Genomic DNA, 25299 nt, shown 5'->3' on the forward strand with positions numbered 1-25299 from the left:
TTCTGCCGCACCTGTGTTAGATCGGCAATGCCAGCCTCGGTAGCTTCTGAGTGGTATTGCACGTGGAACTGCTCTTCTAGCTGCTTCCATGCGCGGACTGAGTTTGGTGGCAATGAGGTGTACCATCCAAAGGCTGATCCCGTAAGAGATTGTGCGAAAACCCTCACACGTAAAGGGTCTGATACTGAAATCAAGCCCAGTTGTGCCAAATATCGGCTTACGTGCTCTATTGAGCTAGCTCCTTCTGCTCCATTGAATTTTGAGAATTTAGGGAGCCGATACTTGGGTGGCAGCGGGATCAGATCATACTCGTCAGGGTACGGCTTGGAATAGCCGATTGCTTTCCTCTTCGGCAAGATGCCGAACTGGTCTCTCAATATAGTGCTGATCTGCTCCATGGTATTAGCTGTAGGGAGCAAGCCTTCATGACTCGTTCCAGTAGCATATTTAGCCAGCCATGCTTGTTTGTCAGCATCTACTCCAGAGATCCCTGTTGGTGCGATCTGGCTTGTGCGCGCCAAGGCATTGCAGTCCGGCACGTATGTGCACACGTATCCATGTGGTATCTCCTTGGGCGGCTTATATAGGAATTGGCAATCGCCAGGATCGCCTCTAACCTTGTAGACAACGTACGCCGGTGAACCCGGCGGTTCTGGTGCTGCGAGCGCGAATGGCAGCGGCGGCCTAATCTGGAGTGGTATCTCTCCCTGGTGAGTTCCCAGGGTAGGTCCTGACGGAGAGTACTGATGTTTCATGATCTCTTGCACCACTCGGACCGCAACGCGCTCAAAAGCGTTCACCAAGCTCTCAGAATGGCGGTGTAGGGAATGAGCTACCATGTAATTAATCTCCTGGCGTAGAGCTCTGGTGCGTTCCTCTGAAGAGGTAGAGAGATCTACTTCATCGAGGGCACCTTCAGGGGAGAACCCTTTCCATCTGATGCCATGTGAACGGGTCTTCATGAAAGAGCCGATGAGATCGGCTTCTAAGATGGCTTTCATCTCATCGTATTTCTTCTTGTGTTCTTCCGGCAGATCTGCGTACGTGACTGGTTCGCCCACCACCTCATCCGCGGCTTTTGACATGGTTGCTGCGGATGTCGACGTAGTGGTTGCTGTAGAGTGTCCCACCGGGCGTGCCAGAATGTGTTGCGGTCAGAAACCCACCGGCGAGCAGCGACGGGCAACACAGTAGAGCCGGGAGGCTCCCAGGATTGCGGCTGACCCTGGTCCCTCAGGCGACGGCCCGCAATGCCTTCTGGCACACGCGTCCTGGTGCTTACGAGGGCGTGCCACCTGACCTATACCTGGTCAGGAAGGTGATGGATTGCTTCGACTAATTTCCTGCATGGTAGACACGTAAACATTAAATACGAGCCCCAATCGGCTCATAAATTGTTCTGTGGATCGGCTCAAAGAGCCGATTGCCCCATGGTTCATGTTAGATTTATAAGGACATGGGGATCATGCTTTATCAATATCAAGCTAAACTAATCTACGATAGTCTGGTGTTTTCACCGTATAATCGGAACATCCTATGCGTAGTTGAGCCTAACAGATACACAAGATAATGGAAAACCAGCCCTAAAGAGGCCTAAAAACCAACGTGAAGTTGATCCCCGGAACAATCCCTCTAGAGCTTAATAAACCACACCTTACGCACTACCGGATCGTTCAACCCGTTTATAAGGCCTAACCATACAGATATCAAACCAATCCTTGAGGAACAAGGAGCAACTATAACGGATTAGATCTACTAAATAAAGAACAAGCAAGATGCTGCCCCTACACCTAAAATAGGTGTAAGGGCAGCTAGATATCGAGGGGTAGCGTAGCTAAACAAGTGCATCGTGAAAGCATTGTGATCAACCCCAAAACACCTAAGATAAGGGTGTTGCTCGCCATCAAAAAGGCTTCAGCACGAGCAACACCAATAACGAATAAACTGATACTGCCTAGATCGCAAGATGCGATCTAGGCAGCATGTTGCTTACCCGGGAGAAACCCTCGAAACAAGGGGTGGCGATGCGCCTAGATTGATTTGTTGTGAACGTATTCGTCCTCCTTTCTCAATAACCCTAGATACATATTTATAGTCCGTAGACTTTCTAACTTGGGAATAAACCCAACCATGTACGAGCTAAACTCTATTTCTTAATTCTAAACTAAGATGCAATCTACTATAATATACAGATACACGGGCAATCTAGCCCAAACTTATCGCGCAAGGCCGCTCCAGAGACGCTCCACGTGTATATCCTTCAAGCCCATCTCAATTACGGCCCATCTCCTGATTTAGCCAAAATCCGGTGATAACAGTATCTTGGAATACTGCTGAATTTCTAGGCATGTACCCGCGTTCAGTGTGATTCAGGCGTCCACCCAATACCCTTCCAACCTCTACTTCTTGCCAAATGTTTAACCTATGTCTCCCGTGGAAAAGGTGGACCCCCTATGATCTTCAAATTCTTCGTTGGGGTTTGGCTCCCTGGTTTAATTAAGCCTTACAACCAAACAAGCCCTAAGTTGGGAGTTGACTCCCTTAATTCCCTTTCTCCTTGCCTAATTAACTCTTCAAATCTTTAACTCTAACTTTCCAGTTTTACTTCCCTCTAACCAAACACATTGGAAAGATTCGTTGGCACTTCCTAATTCTCCATCAATCCCGCTTCATAATCTGCGGCAGAGCTAGGAGGTTTCAAGTGTAAACATAGGTTAATGCATTATTCAATAATTTTTTTTGCAGCATTCCATCAATCCCACTCCATAATCCGCGGTAATTCTCCAGAATGCGAGGGTTAAACTCAAAAAAGTTGTACAAAATAGAATCATCCACAAGCAAGCACTAGTCACTGGAGTTGGATCCTCTACACTCGATTCAAAAGCAGTATCGTAGGAAGGCAACATCATTTTACTTCCAAATACATGAAGGACATGAAAAGCAACCTCATTAATACTTCATAGCCGATGCAAAAGTCGAAACCAATGTTCAAGAACCTGATTCAAAAGAAGTACAATAAAAAGGCAACAACATTTTACTTCCAAATACATGAAACACAATCGTTTAGCGCAGCCTCCTGGCCTCACACTCAAACTCAAGCAGGGTGAGGATGTCGCCCTCAACAGTAGTTAGCGACTCGTTTACCCCTTAGTCAGGGCCACTGGTAGAGGGCAGTGCAAATATGTAAAAATCAAGCATAAACAAAGCGAGGTCGAACTTTATTTTGGATTCGAATCACATTTTTTATTTATTTTAATCATAGTTATTGTATGTAGACCAAAATTTTCACTTTTACAGTTATGGAGCAATAAAATTTAAGAAAATTATGTTGCTATAGACAGGTATCCTTAAAGAATCTCCACTCGAGACTACATCAGAATCCGCAACGCCATACATTACGTTAGCTATGGATTTTTTTTACCTTGACCATTTCTTGGCCAACATGCAAAAGTTCTCTTTGGGACGTGAAACCCTTTTAAAAATCTTATTTTAGCATCCTTTTAAATACCTAAAATATCATGATTGGGACATGCCATGGGTGTCTATATATCAAACCGTATTGACATGTATAGTAAGTTCTGCATGTTATTTCGACGTACCGGAAATTCCAGGTCAAATATGATTACACCGAAACCTACGTACTTAGAATGGTAACTCTCAGTAAATAAATTTGTGTTGTAGAGAAATAGTATGCTTCATTGCAAGCTAGAAAGATGACCGCCATTAATTGGTTATGTATTTCCGGTGTATATTATGGACTATAAAACCCTTACCCTCACCCTCACCATGAAGGTAGAAAACGAGGCGCGAAGAGTCCGCGACAAAGCCAATGACGTCTTAATGAAGTGTATGCTAGTGTCAAGCTCGACACCATCAAGAGATGACACACAATGCAAAAGAAGGAGAATGCGAATAAATAAAATACGCAAACACACAACAAGTGTGATAGCCAATCTCAAGCAATTATAAACAACCATGAAGAACGACCAGGAGCTACGGTTTCTCGCTTGGAGGGTTGCATTCCTCTAAACCTTGCCCGCCAGGAACCCTTCCAAACCATCACTAATCCTCTTCTCACGACAACAACTGCAACACTTCAAAGGCATGGCCTCGCTTGCCATTCTCGTACCGTGGAGAATCTAGTTGAAAGATCGTGCCCGTCAAAGATATTGTATGTAAATTCGATATTCGATGGAGCTTCAGCGTCTCGCCGGCGCGACGGCGCCAAAGCCCTAGCTGTTCTTTTTTGAGACCCTTTGTGAGGAATGGGTTAATATAGTTTTTCAGGCATCCACAAAATAAATCTATACTAGTTTTTCAGCCTTTATTAGTTTTTATATAAGGGAGGAGTCTGTGTTCGTACAAGAATTATCTGCAATTCTCTGCAAGACATATTAGGATACGCTTGGTTAACTTGGACCACTTCAGACCGCAAAATCGATCGGACCGATGAGCGCGTGTCGTGGCTGCTCCCCCATGTGACTTGCACGCGTGCAATTGCGTCATCACCTCCTCCTGCCAGGGCCAGGCTCTCCTGTCCCCATCGTATATCTCCCTCCCCAAACCCATCGCCTCCTCTCCTGTAGGCGACGGCGGCGGGCGGCGGCGGCGGTGCTAACTCCCCCGGAGAAATAGATCGGGGGCAGCGGCCGCGACTCGCGTCCTCCCCGGTTGGCTGCTCGTACCCTCGCCCCCCTCCTTCTGCTGGTCACGCTGCCCCGGTAGACCTGGAGGGCAGGAGGTGAACCGGAGCTGTGCCCGTGCCCTAGCCAGACCGCCGCCGCCATCACCGCCTTCGGTTTCCACCCTCCGCCCGCAAGCGCCGACATCGGTCTTTGAGGTACGCGAATTTAGTCATCCTAGTGATTATCACCCAAACCCCAACTAATTTCAGCCTCCACAGATTCCGCTTGTGGACGCCGCAGCATCATCTAGATCTACCCCTGCTGCTTGATGCCAGCCCGCCAGTCTGCGACCCTGAGGCAACGACGAGGATGCCTGGCCTAGCCCTACCTGCCCGCGAAGCAGGGTATGCTGCCACCGCCACCCGCTTAAGTTAATAGATGTCTCGTGCTATGCTATGCTTGTGTTCCGCTGGTTGCTACTTGAGCTGTGTAGATTTAATTTCCTGGTGACGTCTGCTTGGATAGTCGAGAAACGTTGCCAGTCGATCAATCTGTGCGTTTATTTAGTAGGGCACTGTTATAGCAACCCAATAGAAAGAGTTACGTGCGATGCAAAAGTTTCCTGGTGATGTCCGCTTGGATAGTCGAGAAACGTTGCCTGTTGATCAATTTGTGTGTTTATTTAGTAGGGCACTGTGGTAGCAACCCAGTAGGAAAAGTTACGTGCGACGCAAGAATGGTAGTTGGACCATGGTCTCTGTCTCATTGTCGGATGTTTCGATGGGTGGATAGTGAAGTACTTTTGAAAGTAAACGGCTAATCCAAGAATTCATGATTGCTTACTTGGCACTCTATGCGGTGCTGCCTTGGTTGCATTTGGAAATTAGTAAATGAATATTGTCTACCGACTCGTCACTGATTGGTAACCGATGGCGGTTGGTTGCACCTGGGAACTAGTAAATGGCCAATTCTGTTTCGCGAGTTTTAATGACCCCTTACTTCAAATCTATGTGGCACTGTACCTACCTTTGTTGTATCTAGATTTCTGGAAAATAGTTGAGTAGCTGCTTTGCAGAGACGCAACCATGTATATATGGTAGATGTTTTTTCTTGACCTTAATAGTAAGATGGGTTGATGGTATCTTCTTCTTTTGACGCTCATGCTGCTTCTATGTAGGGATAACGGTTATCCCCAGTCTGCAGACCAGATGTGCCGTCAGCAATCGAGATCTCGGTTATCTCCAGATGAGCAGCTTGCTGCTGAAGAAAGTTTCGCCTTGTACTGCAAGCCAGTCGAATTGTACAATATTATTCAACGAAGATCCATTAAAAATGTATGTTTCTTCATAATTTTCTTGCCTAATAATGACATCGACTACACGTGCTTACCACTCATAACCATCACGTGTAAGTGATTTGAGATGCCAATGATGTATCATCGATTTTTGCAGCCCTCTTTTCTGCAAAGATGCCTTCATTACAAGATACATGCAAGCCGGAAAAAGAGGTATACTCTTTGACTGTACTGTAAGAAACGAGGAAACCCATGACTTAAAAAAAAAATTGATATGTCAAAAGAGAAAAGACTGTTCCGCTTTAGACTTCAATACTATGTATTTTGCTTATTCCTATCGCTGTGTTGAAACCACATAGATAAGGTTTTCACTATCAGGGTTGAATCAAATTGGGAATGCTTCCAACATAGCAGTATTAAATTGATATGACGAGGAAACCCATGACTTAAAAAAAAAATTGATATGTCAAAAAAAATTTGATATGTCAAAAGAGATCCCAATTTTATTTTATTGACATAGTAGACTTCACTACTATGTATTTTGCTTATTCCTATCGCTGTGTTGAAACCACATAGATAAGGTTTTCACTATCGGGGTTGAATCAAATTGGGAATGCTTCCAACATAGCAGTATCAAGCTGCAGAACCTAGGATCCTACCTGAGTCCAATCCAGACAGGCAAAAGAACAGCATGCTGAGTTGCTGATGGTGATGTGGCATGACTGTTGTCCTGGCAGGGGTTTCCCCATGTGTGACTCACATGAGCGAGATGCAAGTATTTCGGGGTAATGATGTTTTTGCAGATAGGCTCCCGTTGAATAGTTAGCACACTCCTGCCATGATGTGGTGTGTCCCCCTGCTAAGTGTTAATCATTTTTTCTTTCCATTCCCATTAGGATTGCCAGCGTGCCATATTTGTGTTACCGTCAGATCTGGAAACTGATGCATCTAAGTGTTCTCATTTGCCAAGTTAAGAGCATCCCCAGCAGATGGTGTAAAAAAGGGGGCATTATACACCACCAACAGTGTTTTACACCACCCACTTTCTCCCTTTTTTGGACTTTTACACCACCAGTTTTTTTGGGTGCCCACCAGATGGTGTAAAATACACCACCAAGTGCCCATCAGATGGTGTAAAACCTAGGTGGTGTATATTTTCAGATTTGCAAACATATTGATGAAACTCATATCTAAATAATTCCAAAACACAAATAAAATGCAATCATACTACATATTTCATAACACAAATAGTTGATCATTATTACACAAATAGTTCATCATAAAGTTGCACACAAATCATCTCACAAATAGGCATAGTTCATCACAAATAGCTTGAACTCTTGCTTGAGGACATCTATACAAAACATAATTCTACCATTAACAAACTAGCACAAAAGGCCGGACGGAGGAGCTGCAGGCCGGTAGGATATCAGCGGCGTCGAGGGGAGGCGGGGCGAGGCCGGCGGCGATGGGTTGGCGGACGGCGACGCGAGGCGGAGCCAGTCAAGCCCCGGTCGATTCCGGCCGCACTTGGCTGCGCGGGGGCTCGCGGACGGCAGATCGACGCCGCCCGAGCTCGTGCGTGTTAGTATCTCTAGCCTCACTTTCATGAAGAAGAGGATGACACTAGGAGAGTTGGGGCAATTTTCGTTGGTTTATTTCACACACATCTCACACAAATGCCATAACCAACCTGAGGGTTGGGGATACAGATATATAGCTGCTAGCCAGCCACGAATATGCTAAGATGCTAGTCTAACTGCCAGTCCTTGATGCCCCTAAAAGCAGTCAAGGGTGCTGCTAACTGCCAGTCCTTGATGCCCCTAAAAAGGCAGTCAAAGATACTTTCCTATCCTAACAGCAGTCCTTCACAAGGACCATGTATGCTGCAGCCAGTCCTCCACAGGACCATGTGCAGCAGCCTCCACAGAGACAACAGTACAGTGACTTTATCCAACATTCTCCCCCTAAGTCTTGTACGTCGTCTTGTGGGAGCGGTGAGCCATCCCGAGCCGTACAAGTCCTTGTGCACGAGCTCGAGCCTCTCCTTGGCTCGGAAGCTCGCCCGGACGTCGCAGAACTGCACCACATGGTCGAGGCACAGCAGGCCTCGCACCATCTCCGTGTCACTGAGACGCTTCAGGGCCTCAAGATGAGGATGCTCGAAGCGCTCGTGCCATTGCCACGCCTCGTCCTCCCGACGAGCAGCGAGACAGAGGGGTTGTGCCACCTGCACATCAAGAACATAGAGGCGATTTGTGCCTCTAGTTACCTTGGCAAGCAGGCGACGGTGGCGATCCCAGATGCGCAGAACTCCGCTCTCGATCAGCACGCGGGAGCCGTTCTCATCCAGCTGTCCCAGGCTGATGATGGAGTTCCTCAGCGCGGGAATGTAGTAGACACCAGTGAGCAACCAATGCTCTCCAGTCTTGGCGGTGAAGGTGACGGAGCCGACACCCTTAATCTCCACGGCGGAGGCATCCCCAAACTTGACGGAGCCTCGCACGTCGGAGTCAAGGTCGGCGAAGAACTCCCGTCGACCGGTCATGTGGTGGGTGGCGCCGGTGTCGAGGCACCACCCGCCAGTCTTGTTGTTGCCGGAGCCATCGCCGAGAAGGGCGTGTGCCTTTGACTCGTCGAGGTGGAGGAGAGCCGCTGCGGTCGGTACCGCTGGAAGTAGCTCGATGCTTGCATGCGCCATGAACAGAGCCGACTCCTCCTCCTCCTCTGCCTGTGCGACGTGGGCCTGGCCGCGTCGTGGCTGCCGACACTCCCTGGCCCAATGGCCAAGCCGGCCACAGTTGTGGCAGGTGTCGTCTGGTGCCGGCTTGTGCCTGCCGGCGGCGCCTCCCTGGGCGCCTCCGCGGGCATCATCGTCGGCAAGTCCTTGCACCCCGGCCTGGGCATCTTTGCGCGGCTTGCCACGCTTGCGGCCGCCTGGCGTGGAAGAAGACTCCCCCTTCTTCATGTCACCGTGGCAGGAATCCCACTGCTCCCGAGTGAGAAGTAGCTTCCCATCAATGGTGATGGGCCCCGAGAGAGGTTGTGGCTCGTCGGTGTCGACGACCTTGAGGCGACCTATCGCCTCCTCGATCGTCATCGTGGAGAGGTCCAGCAGAGACTCGATCGATCGAGCCATCTGCTTGTACTTCTCGTGGATGCAGCGAAAGAGCTTCTCGACAGCTCTCTCCTCGTCGTAGGTGTCATCACCGAACTGCACCATCTTCTGCAACAGAGTGTTGAGACGGAGAGCAAAGTCATCGACGTCCTCCCCTGGCTTGAAAGCCAGGTTCTCCCACTCCTTGCGAAGTGCCTGCAGTGTCGACTTGCGAGCACGATCGCTGCCGATGCGTGCCGCAGCGATGGCGTCCCAAGCTTCCTTGGCAGTCCGCTTGTTGGAAAGCGAGAACTGCATCTCAGGCGGAACTGCAGCGATGAGGGCATCCAACGCCCGTCGATCCTCATGGTGGTCGACGTCGCCGTACTGGACCGCCTCCCACATGTGCCGCACCTGGAGCCTGATCCTCATGACCGCGGCCCACTCGACATAGTTGGTTTTGGTGAGGGTAGGCCACCCTGCACCGGGACCAACGTCCCTGACCACAGTCCGGACCCCATAGAGGCCGCGGTCTTGGTCGTCCCAGCGGCCGCCGCCGTGCGCTCCGGGAGCGCCACCGCCGTGCGCGCCTCCTCCGGGAGCGCCACCGCCATGCACGCCTCCTCCGGGAACGCCACCGCCGTGCGCGCCTCCTCCGGGAGCGCCACCGCCTGCGCGCCTCCTCCGGGAGCGCCACCGCCGTGCGCGCCTCCTCGGGAGCGCCACCGCCGTGCACGCCTCCTCCGGGAGCGCCACCGCCGTGCGCGCCTCCTCCGGGAGCGCCACCGCCGTATGCGCGGGCGTGCTCGGCGCCCCTTGCGCCACCCGCTCTCGCGGCGTGGCATCTGCGCCGGCGTTGCCGTCGGCAGAACCGGAGCCATTGGCGCCGCCGCGCAGCACCTCGACCTCTGCCGCTGCTACGCGTGCTGCCTCCGCTGCCGCTGCTGCTTCTACCTCCGCTCTGGCTGCTGCCAGCTCGGCCGCTGCCAGCCTCGATGCCCTTGCTTTCGCCGCAGCGGCTGCCACGGCCACTCGTTCACGCTCCTCTGCGCGGCGCGATCGGCCTCTGCCGACGCCGCATCTTTGGAGGTAGCCGTGTCTTGAGAGTGGCCGTCGGACATGGCTCGCTCGTCGGGGGGCTGAGCGCTGCTTCCGACGAGCTGCTGCTCGACAACCCGGACGGAGGGAAGTAACCAGGGGCAGTTGAGGCTGCTACTGGTTGGGGCTGCTCCCTTCCCTGTGAAGGGGAGGAGCAGGAGATGCTCAGGCTGCAAGACAACCTTGCTCTGATACCACTTGTTAGTATCTCTAGCCTCACTTTCATGAAGAAGAGGATGACACTAGGAGAGTTGGGGCAATTTTCGTTGGTTTATTTCACACACATCTCACACAAATGCCATAACCAACCTGAGGGTTGGGGATACAGATATATAGCTGCTAGCCAGCCACGAATATGCTAAGATGCTAGTCTAACTGCCAGTCCTTGATGCCCCTAAAAGCAGTCAAGGGTGCTGCTAACTGCCAGTCCTTGATGCCCCTAAAAAGGCAGTCAAAGATACTTTCCTATCCTAACAGCAGTCCTTCACAAGGACCATGTATGCTGCAGCCAGTCCTCCACAGGACCATGTGCAGCAGCCTCCACAGAGACAACAGTACAGTGACTTTATCCAACAGTGCGGCCCCGCAGACCGCCGCAGAAGGGCGTGGCGCGCCTTAATCCGGCCGGAATCGTGCCGCCGGGCGGTGGACTGCTACGGCCGCGACAGCTCGTTTCCGGCCATCTCTCCTTGCGGGGACAGTCCGACGAGGTGCGGCGGGGCGAGGCGGGCGGCGGGGAAGCTACGGCTGGCCGGATTTAGGTCGAGTTGCCGGCGGCGGTGCGGCGGTCGTGTGGGCGGGGAGGAGATGGGCACGCGCTACGGGACAAAAGTGACGGTTAGAGGGGCGCATGGCCGGCCGGTTGGTTTTACACCACCTCTCCAAGTGGTGTATATTTGCACCACTTGGGGCAAATATACACCACTGGTGTCAAATTGGACCACACCCGGGACCACATTTTTTACACCTACACCATCTGATGGGAGCCATTTTTTGCACCCAAGTGGTGTATATGACAGGTTTTTTACACCTACACCATGTGATGGGGATGCTCTAAGTGAGTCCTGCTGTATTCACTCAAACTAGACTGAACAACTATAAGTTTGTGAAAAGTAGCGTAGGAAACTATGTTTTTTCAGAATATCAAATTCCATCGAATTTGTATAATGACCATACTTTGGTGTACACTGTACACACGCACAATGCTAAGTAATGTTGGCTAAGATCATCAAGTTAATAAATGTCACCTCAGGTGTCGCTAATGTGGTCCTGCCTGCGATCCTCACATTGGATGTTAGTTTTCTAATTTACACCTCTTTGCAATAGTATTGTGCTAATCTTCTTGTACAAAACCTAATTTTCCTCTTTAAGCTAGTAGTAGCATCAAAGCCTTTAGGTAGACATTATGTATTGAAATGAAAGATCGCTTATTATTTATTCAGAAAATAACAAGTGTTTCTTACAATGCAACAATGCAAGTAATTGTCCATAATAAATCGATAGAAGCGGTAGAACTGTATATAGATTGCAATTGTATTCTACATTCTTTTGCAATAATTCCAACCATATTATTATTCTACCAAATTAAGCATGCAACTACTTTCGGCTAGTTCTGTTCGATCAAGGATGGTGTATTCATAGATTATGACAGCCTGTACAGCGTAGTGAGCTTCTTATTCGCGAATTTAGAATGTATATATGTGAAAATATGTTTTATACAAATATTAGTATTGGCTTTTGCCTTAATGCAGATAATAAATGCATGTCCAGTTTATGTACGCAAATTGCCCATCTGCTAAGGCAAGCAATTGCCCTAAATTCGCGCAAATTTAAGATTAACACATAAGGTCATGGTCCACCAAAGACAATCATGTTCTCAACTCTGTCCAGTGGTTGGAGCAACAACCCAAATATATTTATGTTTGGTATTTTACGACTTAAGCGTTTTGTTAGGCATATTTGATTTAGAGCTAGATTGCTACTGCCTCTACGTACACTGTAATAGAAGACGAAATGGGTTTTGCCAGACAATGCCCAAGAATTAAGTTATTTCAGTTGTAATATCCTGTGTTATACTTCGTACTAACTGCTATTGAATCGAACCTTGTCTGTTACATCATGCAAATACTGACCAGTGTTTTTTCTGATGTAGGATTCAGATAACTGTATCACTTTCTCGAGGTGCAAATACTGAGTGGCCAGAACAGAATGCTTTCCCTCTTTATGTTCTTTTAGCTACTCCTACCACAAATATCTCGCTTGAAGGGGTAAGTCTACCATCTTTTAGTTCCGTGCAACATTTTATACCAAATGATCTCTTATCTCATTGAGGGTATCATGTTTCACAGCATTCTCCGATATATCGATTCAGTCGGGCTTGTTTGCTTACGTCTTTTAGTGAATCTGGTAATGAAGATCACACCAAAGCTACATTCACTATTCCAGATGTCAAGAATTTAACAACCTCCCGAGCTTGCAACCTTAACATTATCCTTATCAGTTGTGGTATGGTGTGCATCATCTGTGATTATTTCTGGTTTACGTTTCTTCACCACCGTAACATGATTCCTTTTTTAGTTTCAGAAGGGCAAGCGGGAGAAAATATTGGGGAAAATAATTGCACTGGGGACAATGTGGAAGGCTCTGCTCTCCAAAGTAAGTTTGTGATAAGCATTTTCTGAACAGTTACGAGAATAAGCTATAAGTGCAACTAAGACATTAAGAGGCATTGTTTTGAATGCTACAAGTATACCGAGCCAAGTCCTCAAATTTCAACCATTGTCTGTTGTGTACACCTCTGCTGCGTAGATTATAGGGATGGTTCACCGGCGGGCGAGGGCGTCGCCTTCGGGTTGGTGCCGTGACCGGTGAGTTGAGAAGATATTGGGGGTAGATCAGAGAAATTAGAGAGGTAGGGATTAGCAATTGGAAGATTGGGGTTTTATTACTGCTTGATCCAAAACACACGGGATACACATCCTCTTATAGGAGGATCAACGCCAGGAGGCCTGATGCAAACCTACTAGGACTAGTAGTAGTATTTGACTAGGACTCTTCTTTGACTCTGACACAAAATAACTCAATACGGCTAGATTATTGCAGTAATTGACCTAGACTACAATTATGGAAGCTACTGCCAACTGCTACCATCTATACTACTAACGCCACGACATCGTCAGAGAGCAAAAATGGAAGAATCCTAGAGGCCCCTTACTAAAATTGCATGTATAGGTGTCTCTTTACGTTGTATGATGAACATTTTGAGCTTTCACATAGTTTTTGGATAGTATATGCCTATATGGTCTAGTTTGAGATTATTTAGGGTGTACCGCCACTAGCTGGCCACAAGGAGAATCATATGGCTAATGTTCATTAAACATTGGATGATCAATTTTTGATGGGGAATTTAGATATGTTCTTCTCCTTTGTGGGGATCCTTTTTGTCAGCTATCATTAGGCAGTATAGGTTAACACATGTTCCTTCTAAAAATAAGTGTAAAGAACACTTCTTTTCTCACACGCCCCGAAAAGCATGTTGTGAGGAACGTTAAGTGTAAAAAACACATTGAACTCAGAAACCAGTTATGATTTTTTAGTCTTGTTGAGTGCAACTGCTTACTATCATCTATTTGATGCATTTGGCAGAGCTTGAAGGCAAATGTTTCTGGGGTAAAATACCAATTGATTTGCTTGGTTCGTCTTTGGAGAATTGTGTAACTTTGAACTTGGGACATACAGTGGAGTTGGCTTCTGCAGTTAGTATGAGTCCAAGCTTCTTAGAGGTATGTCAGTTGAACTTCTCCATAGTTTATGTCTTGATGTTCTTATTATGTGCTACAACTTTTCTATATTATTTAACCATAGTATTGATGAAGCGCAGCCCTTTGCAGCACCTGAAGCTTGTTTCTGCCTAAATAAACTACCTTAGCCACATGTACTTTGATTATTGATTATTGATGATCTACCCCATTTACTTAGTTTTCTTGAAGGCCAGAGTGTTTGTAATTAGCACATCCTGAATTGTGAGATTAGAGGTAGGGCAGTTTGTATCATTGTAACAGAAACTATTATAAGATCATCTCAAGAGTAAATAATGGAATCTGTAGTTTATGGAAGTTTCAGTGATTTCGGAAATGTGTTCTCCTTCAGTTGTTCCTCAGATTTGGCTATTTATTTTTTTATCTTTAATAGAACTTCAAAACTAAGAGAAAGGAGTTGCTGCCAATTTTACTTCCGTATGTAGGTTGACCTATACATGTCTTTTGTTTGTTACATGCAGCCAAAACTTCTAGAGCAGGACAGTTGCTTGACATTTTGCTCTCATAAGGTTGATGCTACGGTAAGATGATTCTTGTTCATTTGTCTTAATCTAATCATTGGTTCTGTACTTAAGGGGGGCAAGCATTGCTGATATAAGATGGCAAACCCTTTTATAGCACAAGTTCTGTCAGTTACTTCCATAGCTTCTCTGAATTTGGTAATATTGTTGCAGGGTTCATATCAACTCCAAGTAGCCATATCTGCTCAAGAGGCTGGTGCAAGAGACATGTCTGAATCTCCATATAGTAGTTACTCATACAGTGGTGTCCCACCTTCATCATTACCACATATTATAAGGTAAGGCTACTATATATGGCTCTTTATTGTAAACTAGGAAAATTGCCTGTGTGTTGCAACGGGAGATATATTATTAAAATGTTATCACAACAGCGGAAATTAAGCATGTAAGGAAACATGAGAGGATTATGTGTGTTTTTACCTCCTCACCGCATCCTATTGACGCCCCTAAATTTCGCTCACCTCATCCTATGTGTCGCCCTTAAATTTCACTTTGACATGCTTAGATAGCCCAATCCTCTTAGGATTTAGGAGAACTTGCCCTGTGATATGCTTAGATTCTGCTGCCGCTGCCTATCGCTCTGTGCCGTCATTCCTATCATCCTTTGTGTATCATCAATCTAACCTATGGAAGATCCAATTTTTTTTTAAGAGATCAAACATCATGTATTCCTTCACCCTGGTGACCGCTTCACTGTGAAGAACGGTACAATCAATTTGACTGAGGTTCACCTTGGGATATCTTGAAATTCCACGTTGGTAATTAAGGAGTCAATGAGGGGCTTCTTGAATTTTATTTGAAGCGTTAGAACCATTTTATTTATATTTTATTTTCAGCATCAATAATTAATAAGCTGTATTCACAAGTATAGCAAATATAGAGTATAGACAACACACATAGAACGCAATTTTGAACTTTGAAGGGTCGCAGTTCGCAAGAGATTGGAGTCTAATTATATTGGGAAGCTAGATAGTACCAAAACATTTACACGTCGTGTCAGTTTGCTGTCACGTGAGGTTCAGAAGTCAGACATAGCAAACGTTGCAGTCCAGATTGGTGCATGGATTGAGTGGACGCGGCTGCGAATTCTTTTTTGTGCCCAGCACAACCTCTGTATCCATCCCGTCCAGCCTGCAGCCTGTGGCCCCATCTCGGACTCCTTAAAACCACGCGAAGGGATGTGGATGCTACTCTGTTTCTCTGTCCCTCCTGTAGGTTTTGGTTCGATTTTTTCCCCCAAATCCACAGGACTACGAGAGCAGTGAGGCTGCATCGGGCACGTGGATAGCCAGGCCAGGGGCTGCGCTGTCGCCTCGCCATGGAGGTCCCCACGCATCCGCCGCGGAAATCAGGGGTGCGTGGTCGGGGGGGGGGGGGGGGGGGGGGACCGCAGCTATTGCATGTGAAGACTGCCGTGGAGGTGTGGGTTGCGCTGGGAGCCTCGCCGTGGAGGGCGCGATGTGACGCATCGGCCGTGGGGTTCGAGGGGAGACCACAGCCAGGCGAGGGACTGCGCAGGGCGTCCTCACCGTTGAGGGGCTGGGCCGTGGACCGTACTGACAAACTGTTTTTTCACTTAAGCGGTGGCAGACACTGTAATATTCCCAAACTCTCAGGGTAAAATCGGAAAAATGGACGAGAAGCCTTATTGCTTTTATTATTATATATTCCTCTAATATTTAATATAGATATAGATGTCTGAAAGAGTAGGTATATAAATGGAGTCAGTATATCAAATTTCAACAAATGCCTAGTGATGGGGTTTTGGCTTCCGGAACAGATGCTGGACTCTTGTGCAAGCTCCTAGCCAAAGCCTGGCTGACCTAGCGTGCCTGGCCAGATCTTTTTATGACACTTTGCTTTTACTTTCACCTTTACAAATAGATTTGCATTTTGATAAAGCCAAGTAAACAAATAAAAGTTTTCTTTCACAGGTTAAGAGCTGGTAATGTGCTTTTCAACTTCAAGTACTACAACAATACTATGCAAAAAACCGAAGGTTCTTCTCTTACACAAACATTTGGGATCATGCGCTTTTTCAGTTTCACTCACATTCATTTGCTTCATGTATCGACTCGGGTAACGTAAATTAACTAGATGTGTAAGATATTTAGTAATATCAGTATGTTATGTTACTCTTTACAATATCAACCATCTCCTTTTGACTAAATTATGCGTTTATTTCTATAATCAAGTTTTGTGTGATTAGCATAAACTGAAAATTCATTATATTTCATTGAACAAATGTTATTAATGAAAATGCTTGTACATAAAACAGAAAGCACACGCCTTTGAGATGATTTGTAACATTTTAATAGATTAGTGTAAAGTTGAAATTGGAATCCAAGGACTTCGTTGTGAATACTGATAATGTAAAAGATCTGGTTTAGAGGCTTTGAAATTACCTATTTTCAGTTCTGCATCTCACTGATTGACATTTTGTGGGTAAAAAACTCAGATAATTTCTGTCTGCTTCATGGTTCGTTGCTTCTTTATCTTAATTTTCAAGAAATTAGCTCTTTTAATTTTCTGTTTCTTATATTGATCCCTTCTTGCCAGTCACTGAAGATTTTGCTTGCCCCTTCTGCTTGGTGAAGTGTGGAAGCTACAAGGTAAAGTTTAAAGCAAACTTGCATTCATGTCATATTTTCTGAAATGTCACACGGTACTGCAAAGGGCTGGTTGATCATTTCACCTTAGGATAAAATCATTTTTTTTGTTTTACTCCATTGAATTGTTGATGTTTTCTTGTCCTTTGGTGATGAAATTTAGATTGCGTTTTCTTTGTACATATCCTTTATTATTTCTTATGGAACAATCTCTGTGCACATTTTCTCAAGACGCATCCCTAATGTTGTGATTCTGGTGATAATAGGGTCTCGGGTGTCACCTGAATTCATCGCATGACCTATTCCACTTCGAGTTTTGGGTTGGTATACCGCCAAAATTTCCATCACAAAATCTTATTTAATCGTTGTCATAGTTTGATTGTTAGCTTGTTCTATGTTCACACAGATATCTGAAGAATACCAGGCTGTGAATGTTAGTCTGAAGATTGATGCCTGGAGAACAGAGGTAAATTAGTGACATAGAACTCCCAAGTTTGTCGATAATAAATGATAGAATTAGTCACTGATAGACGGTTGAACCGAGTGTTAATTTTAGCATGCTATGACTTGATTTCTGGGGACGGATTTTTTACGAGAGTATTAACTGGTGAGTGTGAGGTACACAAAGCCCTATGGGGCTGCATTACCCTGATGAGGAATCGTCAATGCTTATACTTTCCAACGAGATGAAATATCAGAGCATGGACCCAGCCAAACTGGTCTTACATGTAGATCTTGAAAGATGATTATTGTATACATCTTTCTTGGCCTACTGGGGTAATAGTCTTTATGGTTTCTTGTGGTACACTAGCACATCTTTCAATGTCACCGTATGTGTATTTTTAGGTATATTGGTTAGCTCATGATGTCTAGGGCAACTCTGTAACTGTGCTACTGTGTGCACACATAGTTGCCCAGTAGTCAGCAAGAATGTGTGCATAGCACAATGTGTTTCTAGCACAGGTTCTTAAATCCATCAGCTTTAATTTTACCCAGTGGTTCAAATAAAATATTTTTGCACATATGAGATCTACTTGTTCACATCATTGATGTTCACATTAATGATCTTCAACTTCACTTTACACATCCATTTAGCAAGGTTTCTCTCTATCTACTGCCTGCATATGTTCAAAGGCTTTGGGCCCGAAATACCAGGCGTTTGTGTATATCTATACTCTATAGAGCAGTTCAGAATTTTATACACATACCCCACAAATTACATAAGGGACTCTGTACAATTGAGAAATTTTAAAGATCTCATCTGAACCCAAGATACTGTGCCACATCTCATTAGCTCCAGTTATGGTGTGGGCCTGAAGAAGATACTGAACCTGAATAGTCACGGGGAACTCACTTTTTCCATATATGATAGCATCAGAACACGAAGTACCGAACATGGCACCGCTCGTTGTTCTCCTGCCACCACAGCCAAATGAACATTAAGCATCTCAGAAAGCCGACCGCGAGCTCTTTCAGAAGAAAGAAATGTTGCAACCAAAAAACACCTGGGGAGCAAAATACTACTGACCTCGACAGAAGGCTGTGGCATCTCCTCCACCTCACCTTTCTTGTCGTTCTCCTGCCATCACAACCAAACGACCATCAAGTGGCACAAAACCTAAGAAATCCACATTTCTACCTCCCCATCCCAGCCATCGTAGAAATAATCGAACAGCCAAACCAATCCCTATTAAGACACTAGTGCCAAACAAGGCCTGGCGGTTTTCCTTTTTCTGAATGAATCACAAAACTGTACTGTACGCGAGAACAAATAATCACCTCTGCAGAAGCCTGTGGCATCTCTTCATGTCCTCCTGTGGCATCTCCTCTCTTCAACCTTCTTCTCACCCTTCTCCTGCCACCGCAAGCAAACGACTATTAAGCACTAATGACCATTGGCTGCTTAAATCCCGTATAGTGGAATCGAAATAAAGCAACACCGACCAGAAAACCCTAGATGAGAGGTGGCTGGCCGGCTGAGTAAAATCGAAACAATGGCCCAAGCGCAGAGAAAACAATCGCAACTCCCCCCAAAACACCAAAATGGCCAGCAAGCGGCAGCTCCAAGGGACAAGACATACTAAGTACGGCCCTCCGTTACCTGTATGGTGGTGGCTGGAGTTCTGCGCAGCCTGCCCCGGCTGGGCTTCCTGCTGCCCCGCTTGGGCGGCATCCTCGTGGTGCCAGCGCACGGTGGCTTGAATCGGAAGAATTGCTGGGTGTAGGGTGATGAGAGGAAGAGCTTGGGTCGGTTCGGTCTGCAAAGCTGCTCCTAATCCCTAATCAATTGATACATACCAGCCATATCTGTATGCTGGGTGAGGCCGAAAAATCAAGCACATGACCAAAATCACTTCCCATCTCCGCTGGCCACCTCTTGTCACAGCAATGACCAAGTCAGGAGATCACGTGTGACTACGAAGGAGGGAAGCCTAAATACAAATGTTAAGTGTCTTTGTGATGTGCCCAATAAGAATATCATTTAGTTTTCAGGTAATTAGATTCCCACTTTCGCTCTTAGCCTTTTGTTTTGCTTTCTTGAATGCAGAGGCCGTGGCTGCACCCATGGTGCCTCTTATTAATAATCAACTCATGCTTCCCTGCCAGAATCTGCTTTGCATATTAACTCTATGAATAGCGAATATTGATTTGAATTGAAGCATTCTGTTTAGTTCTCTAGAACTAAGAATCCCTATTATTTCCAGCTTGTGGCTGAGGGAGTTGATCCAAGACATCAAACATTTTCCTACTGGTAGGCTCCTTTTCTCCATTTCATGATGCTATATTCTTTGTTTCATCATGCTAACTGTGTTGCATTGCATCAGCTCAAGGTTTAAGAAGCGTAGAAGGTTGGGAACCACAGCTGCGAAAATAAGCAATGTGCATCCCCATATCATGGATTTGGATTCAGCTTCACCAAAAGAGGCCCAGGCAGGGTCAGAAAACGATTTTGTTCCGAGGGAGGACGATGGTACACTCTTATCTTATGATTCTCTTTCATTTTTTCTCTTTCCTAGCAACCATTTTTCTGGTCGTAGACTAATTCATTCATACAGTTGGGCAAAACCCGTCAAGTTTCTTGTAAACTTTCTTTTATGGTATATTCAGAATATGCCAGTTATTTTTTGTTGGATGCACATCATTGAGAAGTTCTGCATGCTGTTTTGAATATGAAGCACTCAAACATTTAGACCCTTACGTTAGGCACAGATTATTAAACTGTTGTTTTATTATACCTGAACATCTCAAACACTAGAAGTCTTTTCCCATTAAACAGATTATGTCAGCAGATCACATTTTTATTTTTGGGAACACATAGTTTCAGAACTTACCACTTCGAAATATATACTTTAGGCTAGGGAACAAGCTGTTTGACTAGTTTCTCATGGCATTGTGTTGTTCTGTAAGCTTGTCTACAATAAATCTTACTCCCAATTTTTTTCTCTTCACCATTTCCTGCATGTATGTACAAGGTTAGGCAAATTTAAAGCACCAATCTAATGTCCCTACAAAACAGAAAATGGGAACATTTAAGTCCAAAAGAACAAGACCTAGCTTAAATGAAAAAATGTGAAAAACATACTACCTCTATAATCTAGTAGAAATAAGATTAGTATTTGTGTTCAAGTCAGTTTTGATAGCTTTGTAAAAGAGCAGTTTTGTAATATTTTCCAGCTGTTACAAGCTGGATTTACTGTAATTGACCTACTGTTCAGGGAATAGTAACTGACCTAGAAAGCCTATATAAGGTTGTATCCCCTTTGTAAGAAAGCCAAGAATGTAGTGCATTGAGAAGAATAAATATGCTTCATCTCTTGTGTGTGTGCGTGCACGCGCGCGAGTGTGAGACACTAACGTACCAAGAGAAAGAGAGGGAGTGTGTGAAGCACATCAAGACAGAACTGTGTGTGTGTGTGTGTGAAGCACATCTCTTTAGAAAAAGGGAGTCCTTGGTGGGAGCTTGTAGCTAGCTCTAACAGACTCTTCATCATCATTAACTTCCATCTCCTTGATTAATGATCTGAGAACAGATAGACATCTGGAAGGGAGACACTTAAACCCTTCATTGTTAAGAATTCACATAGTATATCCTGAGCAGAAGAGAGGAACTCAAGATTCTTGACACCATATTGTTTGAGCATAGCATAGAAAAGGCCAGATGTGCTATTCTGTAGCCAAAAGCCACCGTCTATGATGTGTAACTTAGGATCAGTACTGAAATTCATATTTCAAATGGAAGCAGCATGCCGAAGAACTGCTTGCCAGTCCATGGTGAAGCTTGAGAGTTCATAGATTTAATTATTTGTTGGCATTGGTGTGAATGAGAGTGAATGGCATAACATTTGAAGTTGCTGAAACTCAGTTTTTAAGTAAAACATCTGAGCTTGTTAACAGATGTCAACAGGAGAGCCATGTGTTAAGGACACCAACTTCAACCATCTTCCACATTCAGTTGGTGGCTTAAGCTAACTAGCTCTCCAAGCTCAACTCTTGATCTTATAGACTGTGGGACATATCCATGCAAACAATCCCCATCAAAATCTCCCATAAAAGGTCCCCACCACAATGGGTTGATCGAAACAACTGACTGAACTGGTAGTAATTTCGCAGATAGTGCAATAAGGGAGTGTTGATGTACTGACGGTGACCTAGTGATAAGAATAAGATCACCATCCTGCAGTAGCCTGTACACAATGTCACCAATTTCTAGCTGATTTGCGTCCAAACATAAGTTAGTCCATTGGGCCGAGTGACTAGTACCTCTTTGGCAAGAAGTTGAAGGTTGCACTTCAAATTTATGCTTTCGAAGTTGTAAGAATTAACATGTTCAGATAAAAACAACCAAGTTCGTAGCTAAATGCATATCCATGTGAACAATCCCCATCAGAAAGTTTTATTCTTACTCATATCTCATTTCTATTGTCTAAAATTTTCAGACATTTCTGTAGCACGTGCTTCTGTTGATCCTGCTCACTCAGTACATGGTAGCAATCTTTCACCACCTACAGTACTACAGTTCGGGAAAACAAGGAAGCTATCTGCGGAACGAGCTGATCCCAGAAAGTAGGCCTTCTATTTATATGCCAATATATGTTATGCATCGTACGATTGAAAGTGTGAAAATAACTTTTTATGCACATAATGTCTGGCAGCCGGCAACTCTTGCAGAAACGTCAGTTCTTTCACTCTCACAGGGCACAGGTGTGTGGATTACGAAAATCGTTCATCCTTCTCATTGGATTGTTCTATTTCTCATACTTGTTTGCATCATGACCTATTGCTGTTTGGTGCATGCATTGTTATGGTTTTGTGATAATTACATAATTCCTGTACTTTTGTGATATTACATAATTCCTGTACAGGCTTAGTATTCTGTATTCCCATCTTGTTTTCTGGGTGCCTGGTCTGCAGTTAAAACATCTGGTACAGAGAAATAATCATTTCGCCCTGTAATTTAGTATTTGAATCTGATTCTGATTTCTGGTAGAGCTCTAAAATGTCAGGTTCCATCTCCTTAGAGGCTGCTGCCAAGCAGTACTCGTCTCCATTCCTTGTTAGCTGAAACCATGATTTCGGAAAAGATGTTTTGTTTTCTCTTCTCTTTGGAAGAGCTGAAATTGATGTTTACGCAGCTGACTTGGTTGCGCTCAGTTATAAAGAAAGGTGGCTAAGCAGATACGTTTATCATCTTGTTTACTCATGTGCCTCTTATACCAGCCAGTTTGGTGGGTATAGTTTAATATTGGAGGGTGAAACCAGTGTGCCAAGCTGTTCACAACTTCAGTTCACAAAAAAATCTTCATGTCGGAAAACATTTTGCCTCTTTCCAACTTTCTTGGTCTGCATCATTGAGCTATGTACTCCAGTCTTCATTGTCTTGGTAAATATTGTTGCATATGCTCGTCACTCCGTTATTGCAATGTACCTACTTATGTCTTGTTTTATTGAATTTTTAGTGATATAATTTTTTGTTATTATGACTCCGTAGTATCTACAAATTTTTCCTGCATTTGAGATCTAGCTTGACTGGATTTACTTATTCTGTAGCCAATGGCAGTGGAACAAGTTTTCTCAGATCGTGATAGTGAAGATGAAGTGGATGATGACATCGCCGACTTTGAAGATAGGAGGGTAAGATACAATAATATTTTTGCTCAGAAACATGCTGTTGCCAAGACCTGAGCCTGAGTCAGTCTCTCTAACAATTTGTTCCAGTCAGTGACTTTCTAACAATTTGTTCCAGTCAGTGTCTTTCTAACAATTTGTTTTAGACATTCTCTATCTTTTGAGATTACCATCTTTATTGGGTTGCAGATGCTTGATGATTTTGTTGACGTCACAAAAGACGAGAAGCTTATTATGCATATGTGGAATTCATTTGTTCGAAAACAAAGGTCAGCTGCATTGTTCCAACTTCAAGCATGTAATTTCACATATAAAAGTCGAAACTAGCATTGGACATATCTTTCTATGATTTCAGTTGTACTGTTGTAGTCAACTTTGGCATTTGAAAACTCGACGTACCAAAGCCTCAGTATATTTCATGCATAGTATTGTGTTTCAAGACACAAGGGTATAATTGTGTCTTTGTCTTGTACGACTAACATTATTTTTCACAATTCTTTTCACTTTGATGATTGTCGCAGGGCTGCTTTGTTAGTTTTTTCTTGTGTGTCTAGCATTTTGTTTTGTTTATCTACTTTATTGTTTTATTCCTGCACAACATGATACTCTATTGATCATTTTTGTTCCATTTTATTGTGTTCTTGCCGTAGCAAGAGGCAGGTGGCTTCAAAACATGTTACACTTGATTCAGTTAGGTTTGACTATATGTGTAACTATCATATAAAACATTTGTCCTGGAGAGTAAACTGCAAAATTGTTTGTTTTGATGATATTTGTAACATGGCAGATTGCGTGACACAGAAATTTTGTTTGCCGGTACCAATTGAACCCTATATGTCCAATTCTCTTACTAAAAGGCTAAATTACAGGGTGCTAGCGGATGGTCATATTCCTTGGGCCTGCGAGGCATTTTCCCGGCTTCATGGACAACAACTTGTACAGAACACTTCTCTCCTATGGTGGGTTGCCGAGTTATAGTCCCTTTAATATTAATTAACATCTCGTGGTTGCCTTCAACACCTGTGGAGGAACCTTTTGTGCCGATCATTCCTGCACAATTGCTCATTTGACTTGTGATTTTCTTGCTGGGTGAACAGGTGCTGGCGTTTCCTTATGATCAAACTGTGGAACCACAGTCTACTAGATGCCCGTGCCATGAACACCTGCAACACAATTCTTGAAGGGTACCAAAAGGAAAGCTTGGATCCCAAGAAAATTTGAGGCAAGCAAAGTGCATTGGTACTGCTTTTGGGTGGCCATTCCTTCAAACCAAATAGATGTTTGGAGGAAGCTTTAAGAGCAGCTTAAAGAGAGGCAAAAACTTCACCTGAGGCCATTGCGTCATTGAGCACAGTATCCAATTCTATTTATTGATCAATCTGTTGAAAGCTGTAAAAATCTGGATGGGATGTGTTTACATGAATTGTTGTTCATCATATACTGTGGTGTGGGCATGTTCTTTGCATTCAGGGTCTTAGAACTTGTATGTATGTTGTATGGTCTGCTGACTTGAATAAGTGTTCTCATGGCTTTTCACTATACGAGACTGTTAAAGATCCCTAATGGAACAATGCACTTCTGTCTGCCAGTTAGACACAACGCAATTTAAGGGCAACTGACCTTTTGGTCAGCGTGGATAGAGGAGGAGGGTAGGAGGGAAAAGGGAAAACCCATCCTAGCGACCTGATGTGTGTGGATTGACCCATTCCAAGATCAAAATTTCGGTTGGGAATGAGTATACTCCCCCGCTTCTGTCCCGGGCTGCTTGACAGCGTTTCACCTTTTGCGTGTGTGCTAGTACTAGTGGGCAGTGTTGCTTTATTTGAAGAAAGTGACTGCGCCTGCTGAGCCACACCTCTCTTGCCATTGCCACCTAGAGGCCTTCATGTCCCCATACCTCCAGCAACTATGTTTGGCCATGGACAAGGGGTGGTTGTGGTTGTTTAGGAGGACGAAGAACGATGACGAGGCTAGGACCTCGCAGACCAAGGCGAAGCCTCATCACAACCACGTCTGAGTCAGTTTGGATGTGGTGTGGGCTCTCCACCGCACCCGGGCATTGGTAGGATGGGCTGACATCCACCTCTTAAGGATGGGCTGACATCCACCTC

At 45.0% G+C, this 25299-nt stretch overlaps 1 protein-coding gene across 2 annotated transcripts; it reads left to right on the forward strand.

Moving 5' to 3' along the window:
• The first annotated feature begins 4520 nt into the window (after window positions 1–4520).
• Window positions 4521–24727, forward strand: LOC127292997 (polycomb group protein EMF2B). 2 transcript variants are annotated; one of them, XM_051322562.2, is made up of 22 exons: window positions 4521–4840; window positions 4904–5029; window positions 5803–5959; window positions 6077–6132; window positions 12267–12381; window positions 12463–12619; window positions 12698–12769; window positions 13760–13896; window positions 14394–14453; window positions 14607–14731; window positions 16388–16452; window positions 17013–17065; window positions 17329–17382; window positions 17469–17528; window positions 19768–19814; window positions 19888–20033; window positions 22000–22126; window positions 22216–22264; window positions 23111–23194; window positions 23378–23457; window positions 24058–24147; window positions 24286–24727. In XM_051322562.2, the coding sequence occupies exons 2-22, from the start codon at window positions 4995–4997 to the stop codon at window positions 24407–24409; spliced, it is 1893 nt and encodes a 630-aa protein (XP_051178522.1). In that variant the 5' UTR covers window positions 4521–4840; window positions 4904–4994; the 3' UTR covers window positions 24410–24727. The 2 variants fall into 2 exon arrangements, with proteins under 2 accessions (XP_051178522.1, XP_051178518.1); XM_051322558.2 differs by having other exon boundaries at window positions 4522–4840; window positions 12692–12769.
• The last annotated feature ends 572 nt before the right edge of the window (window positions 24728–25299 follow it).

The sequence above is a fragment of the Lolium perenne genome, chromosome 1 (genome assembly GCF_019359855.2).
Source record: "Lolium perenne isolate Kyuss_39 chromosome 1, Kyuss_2.0, whole genome shotgun sequence".
Lineage (NCBI taxonomy): Eukaryota > Viridiplantae > Streptophyta > Magnoliopsida > Poales > Poaceae > Lolium > Lolium perenne.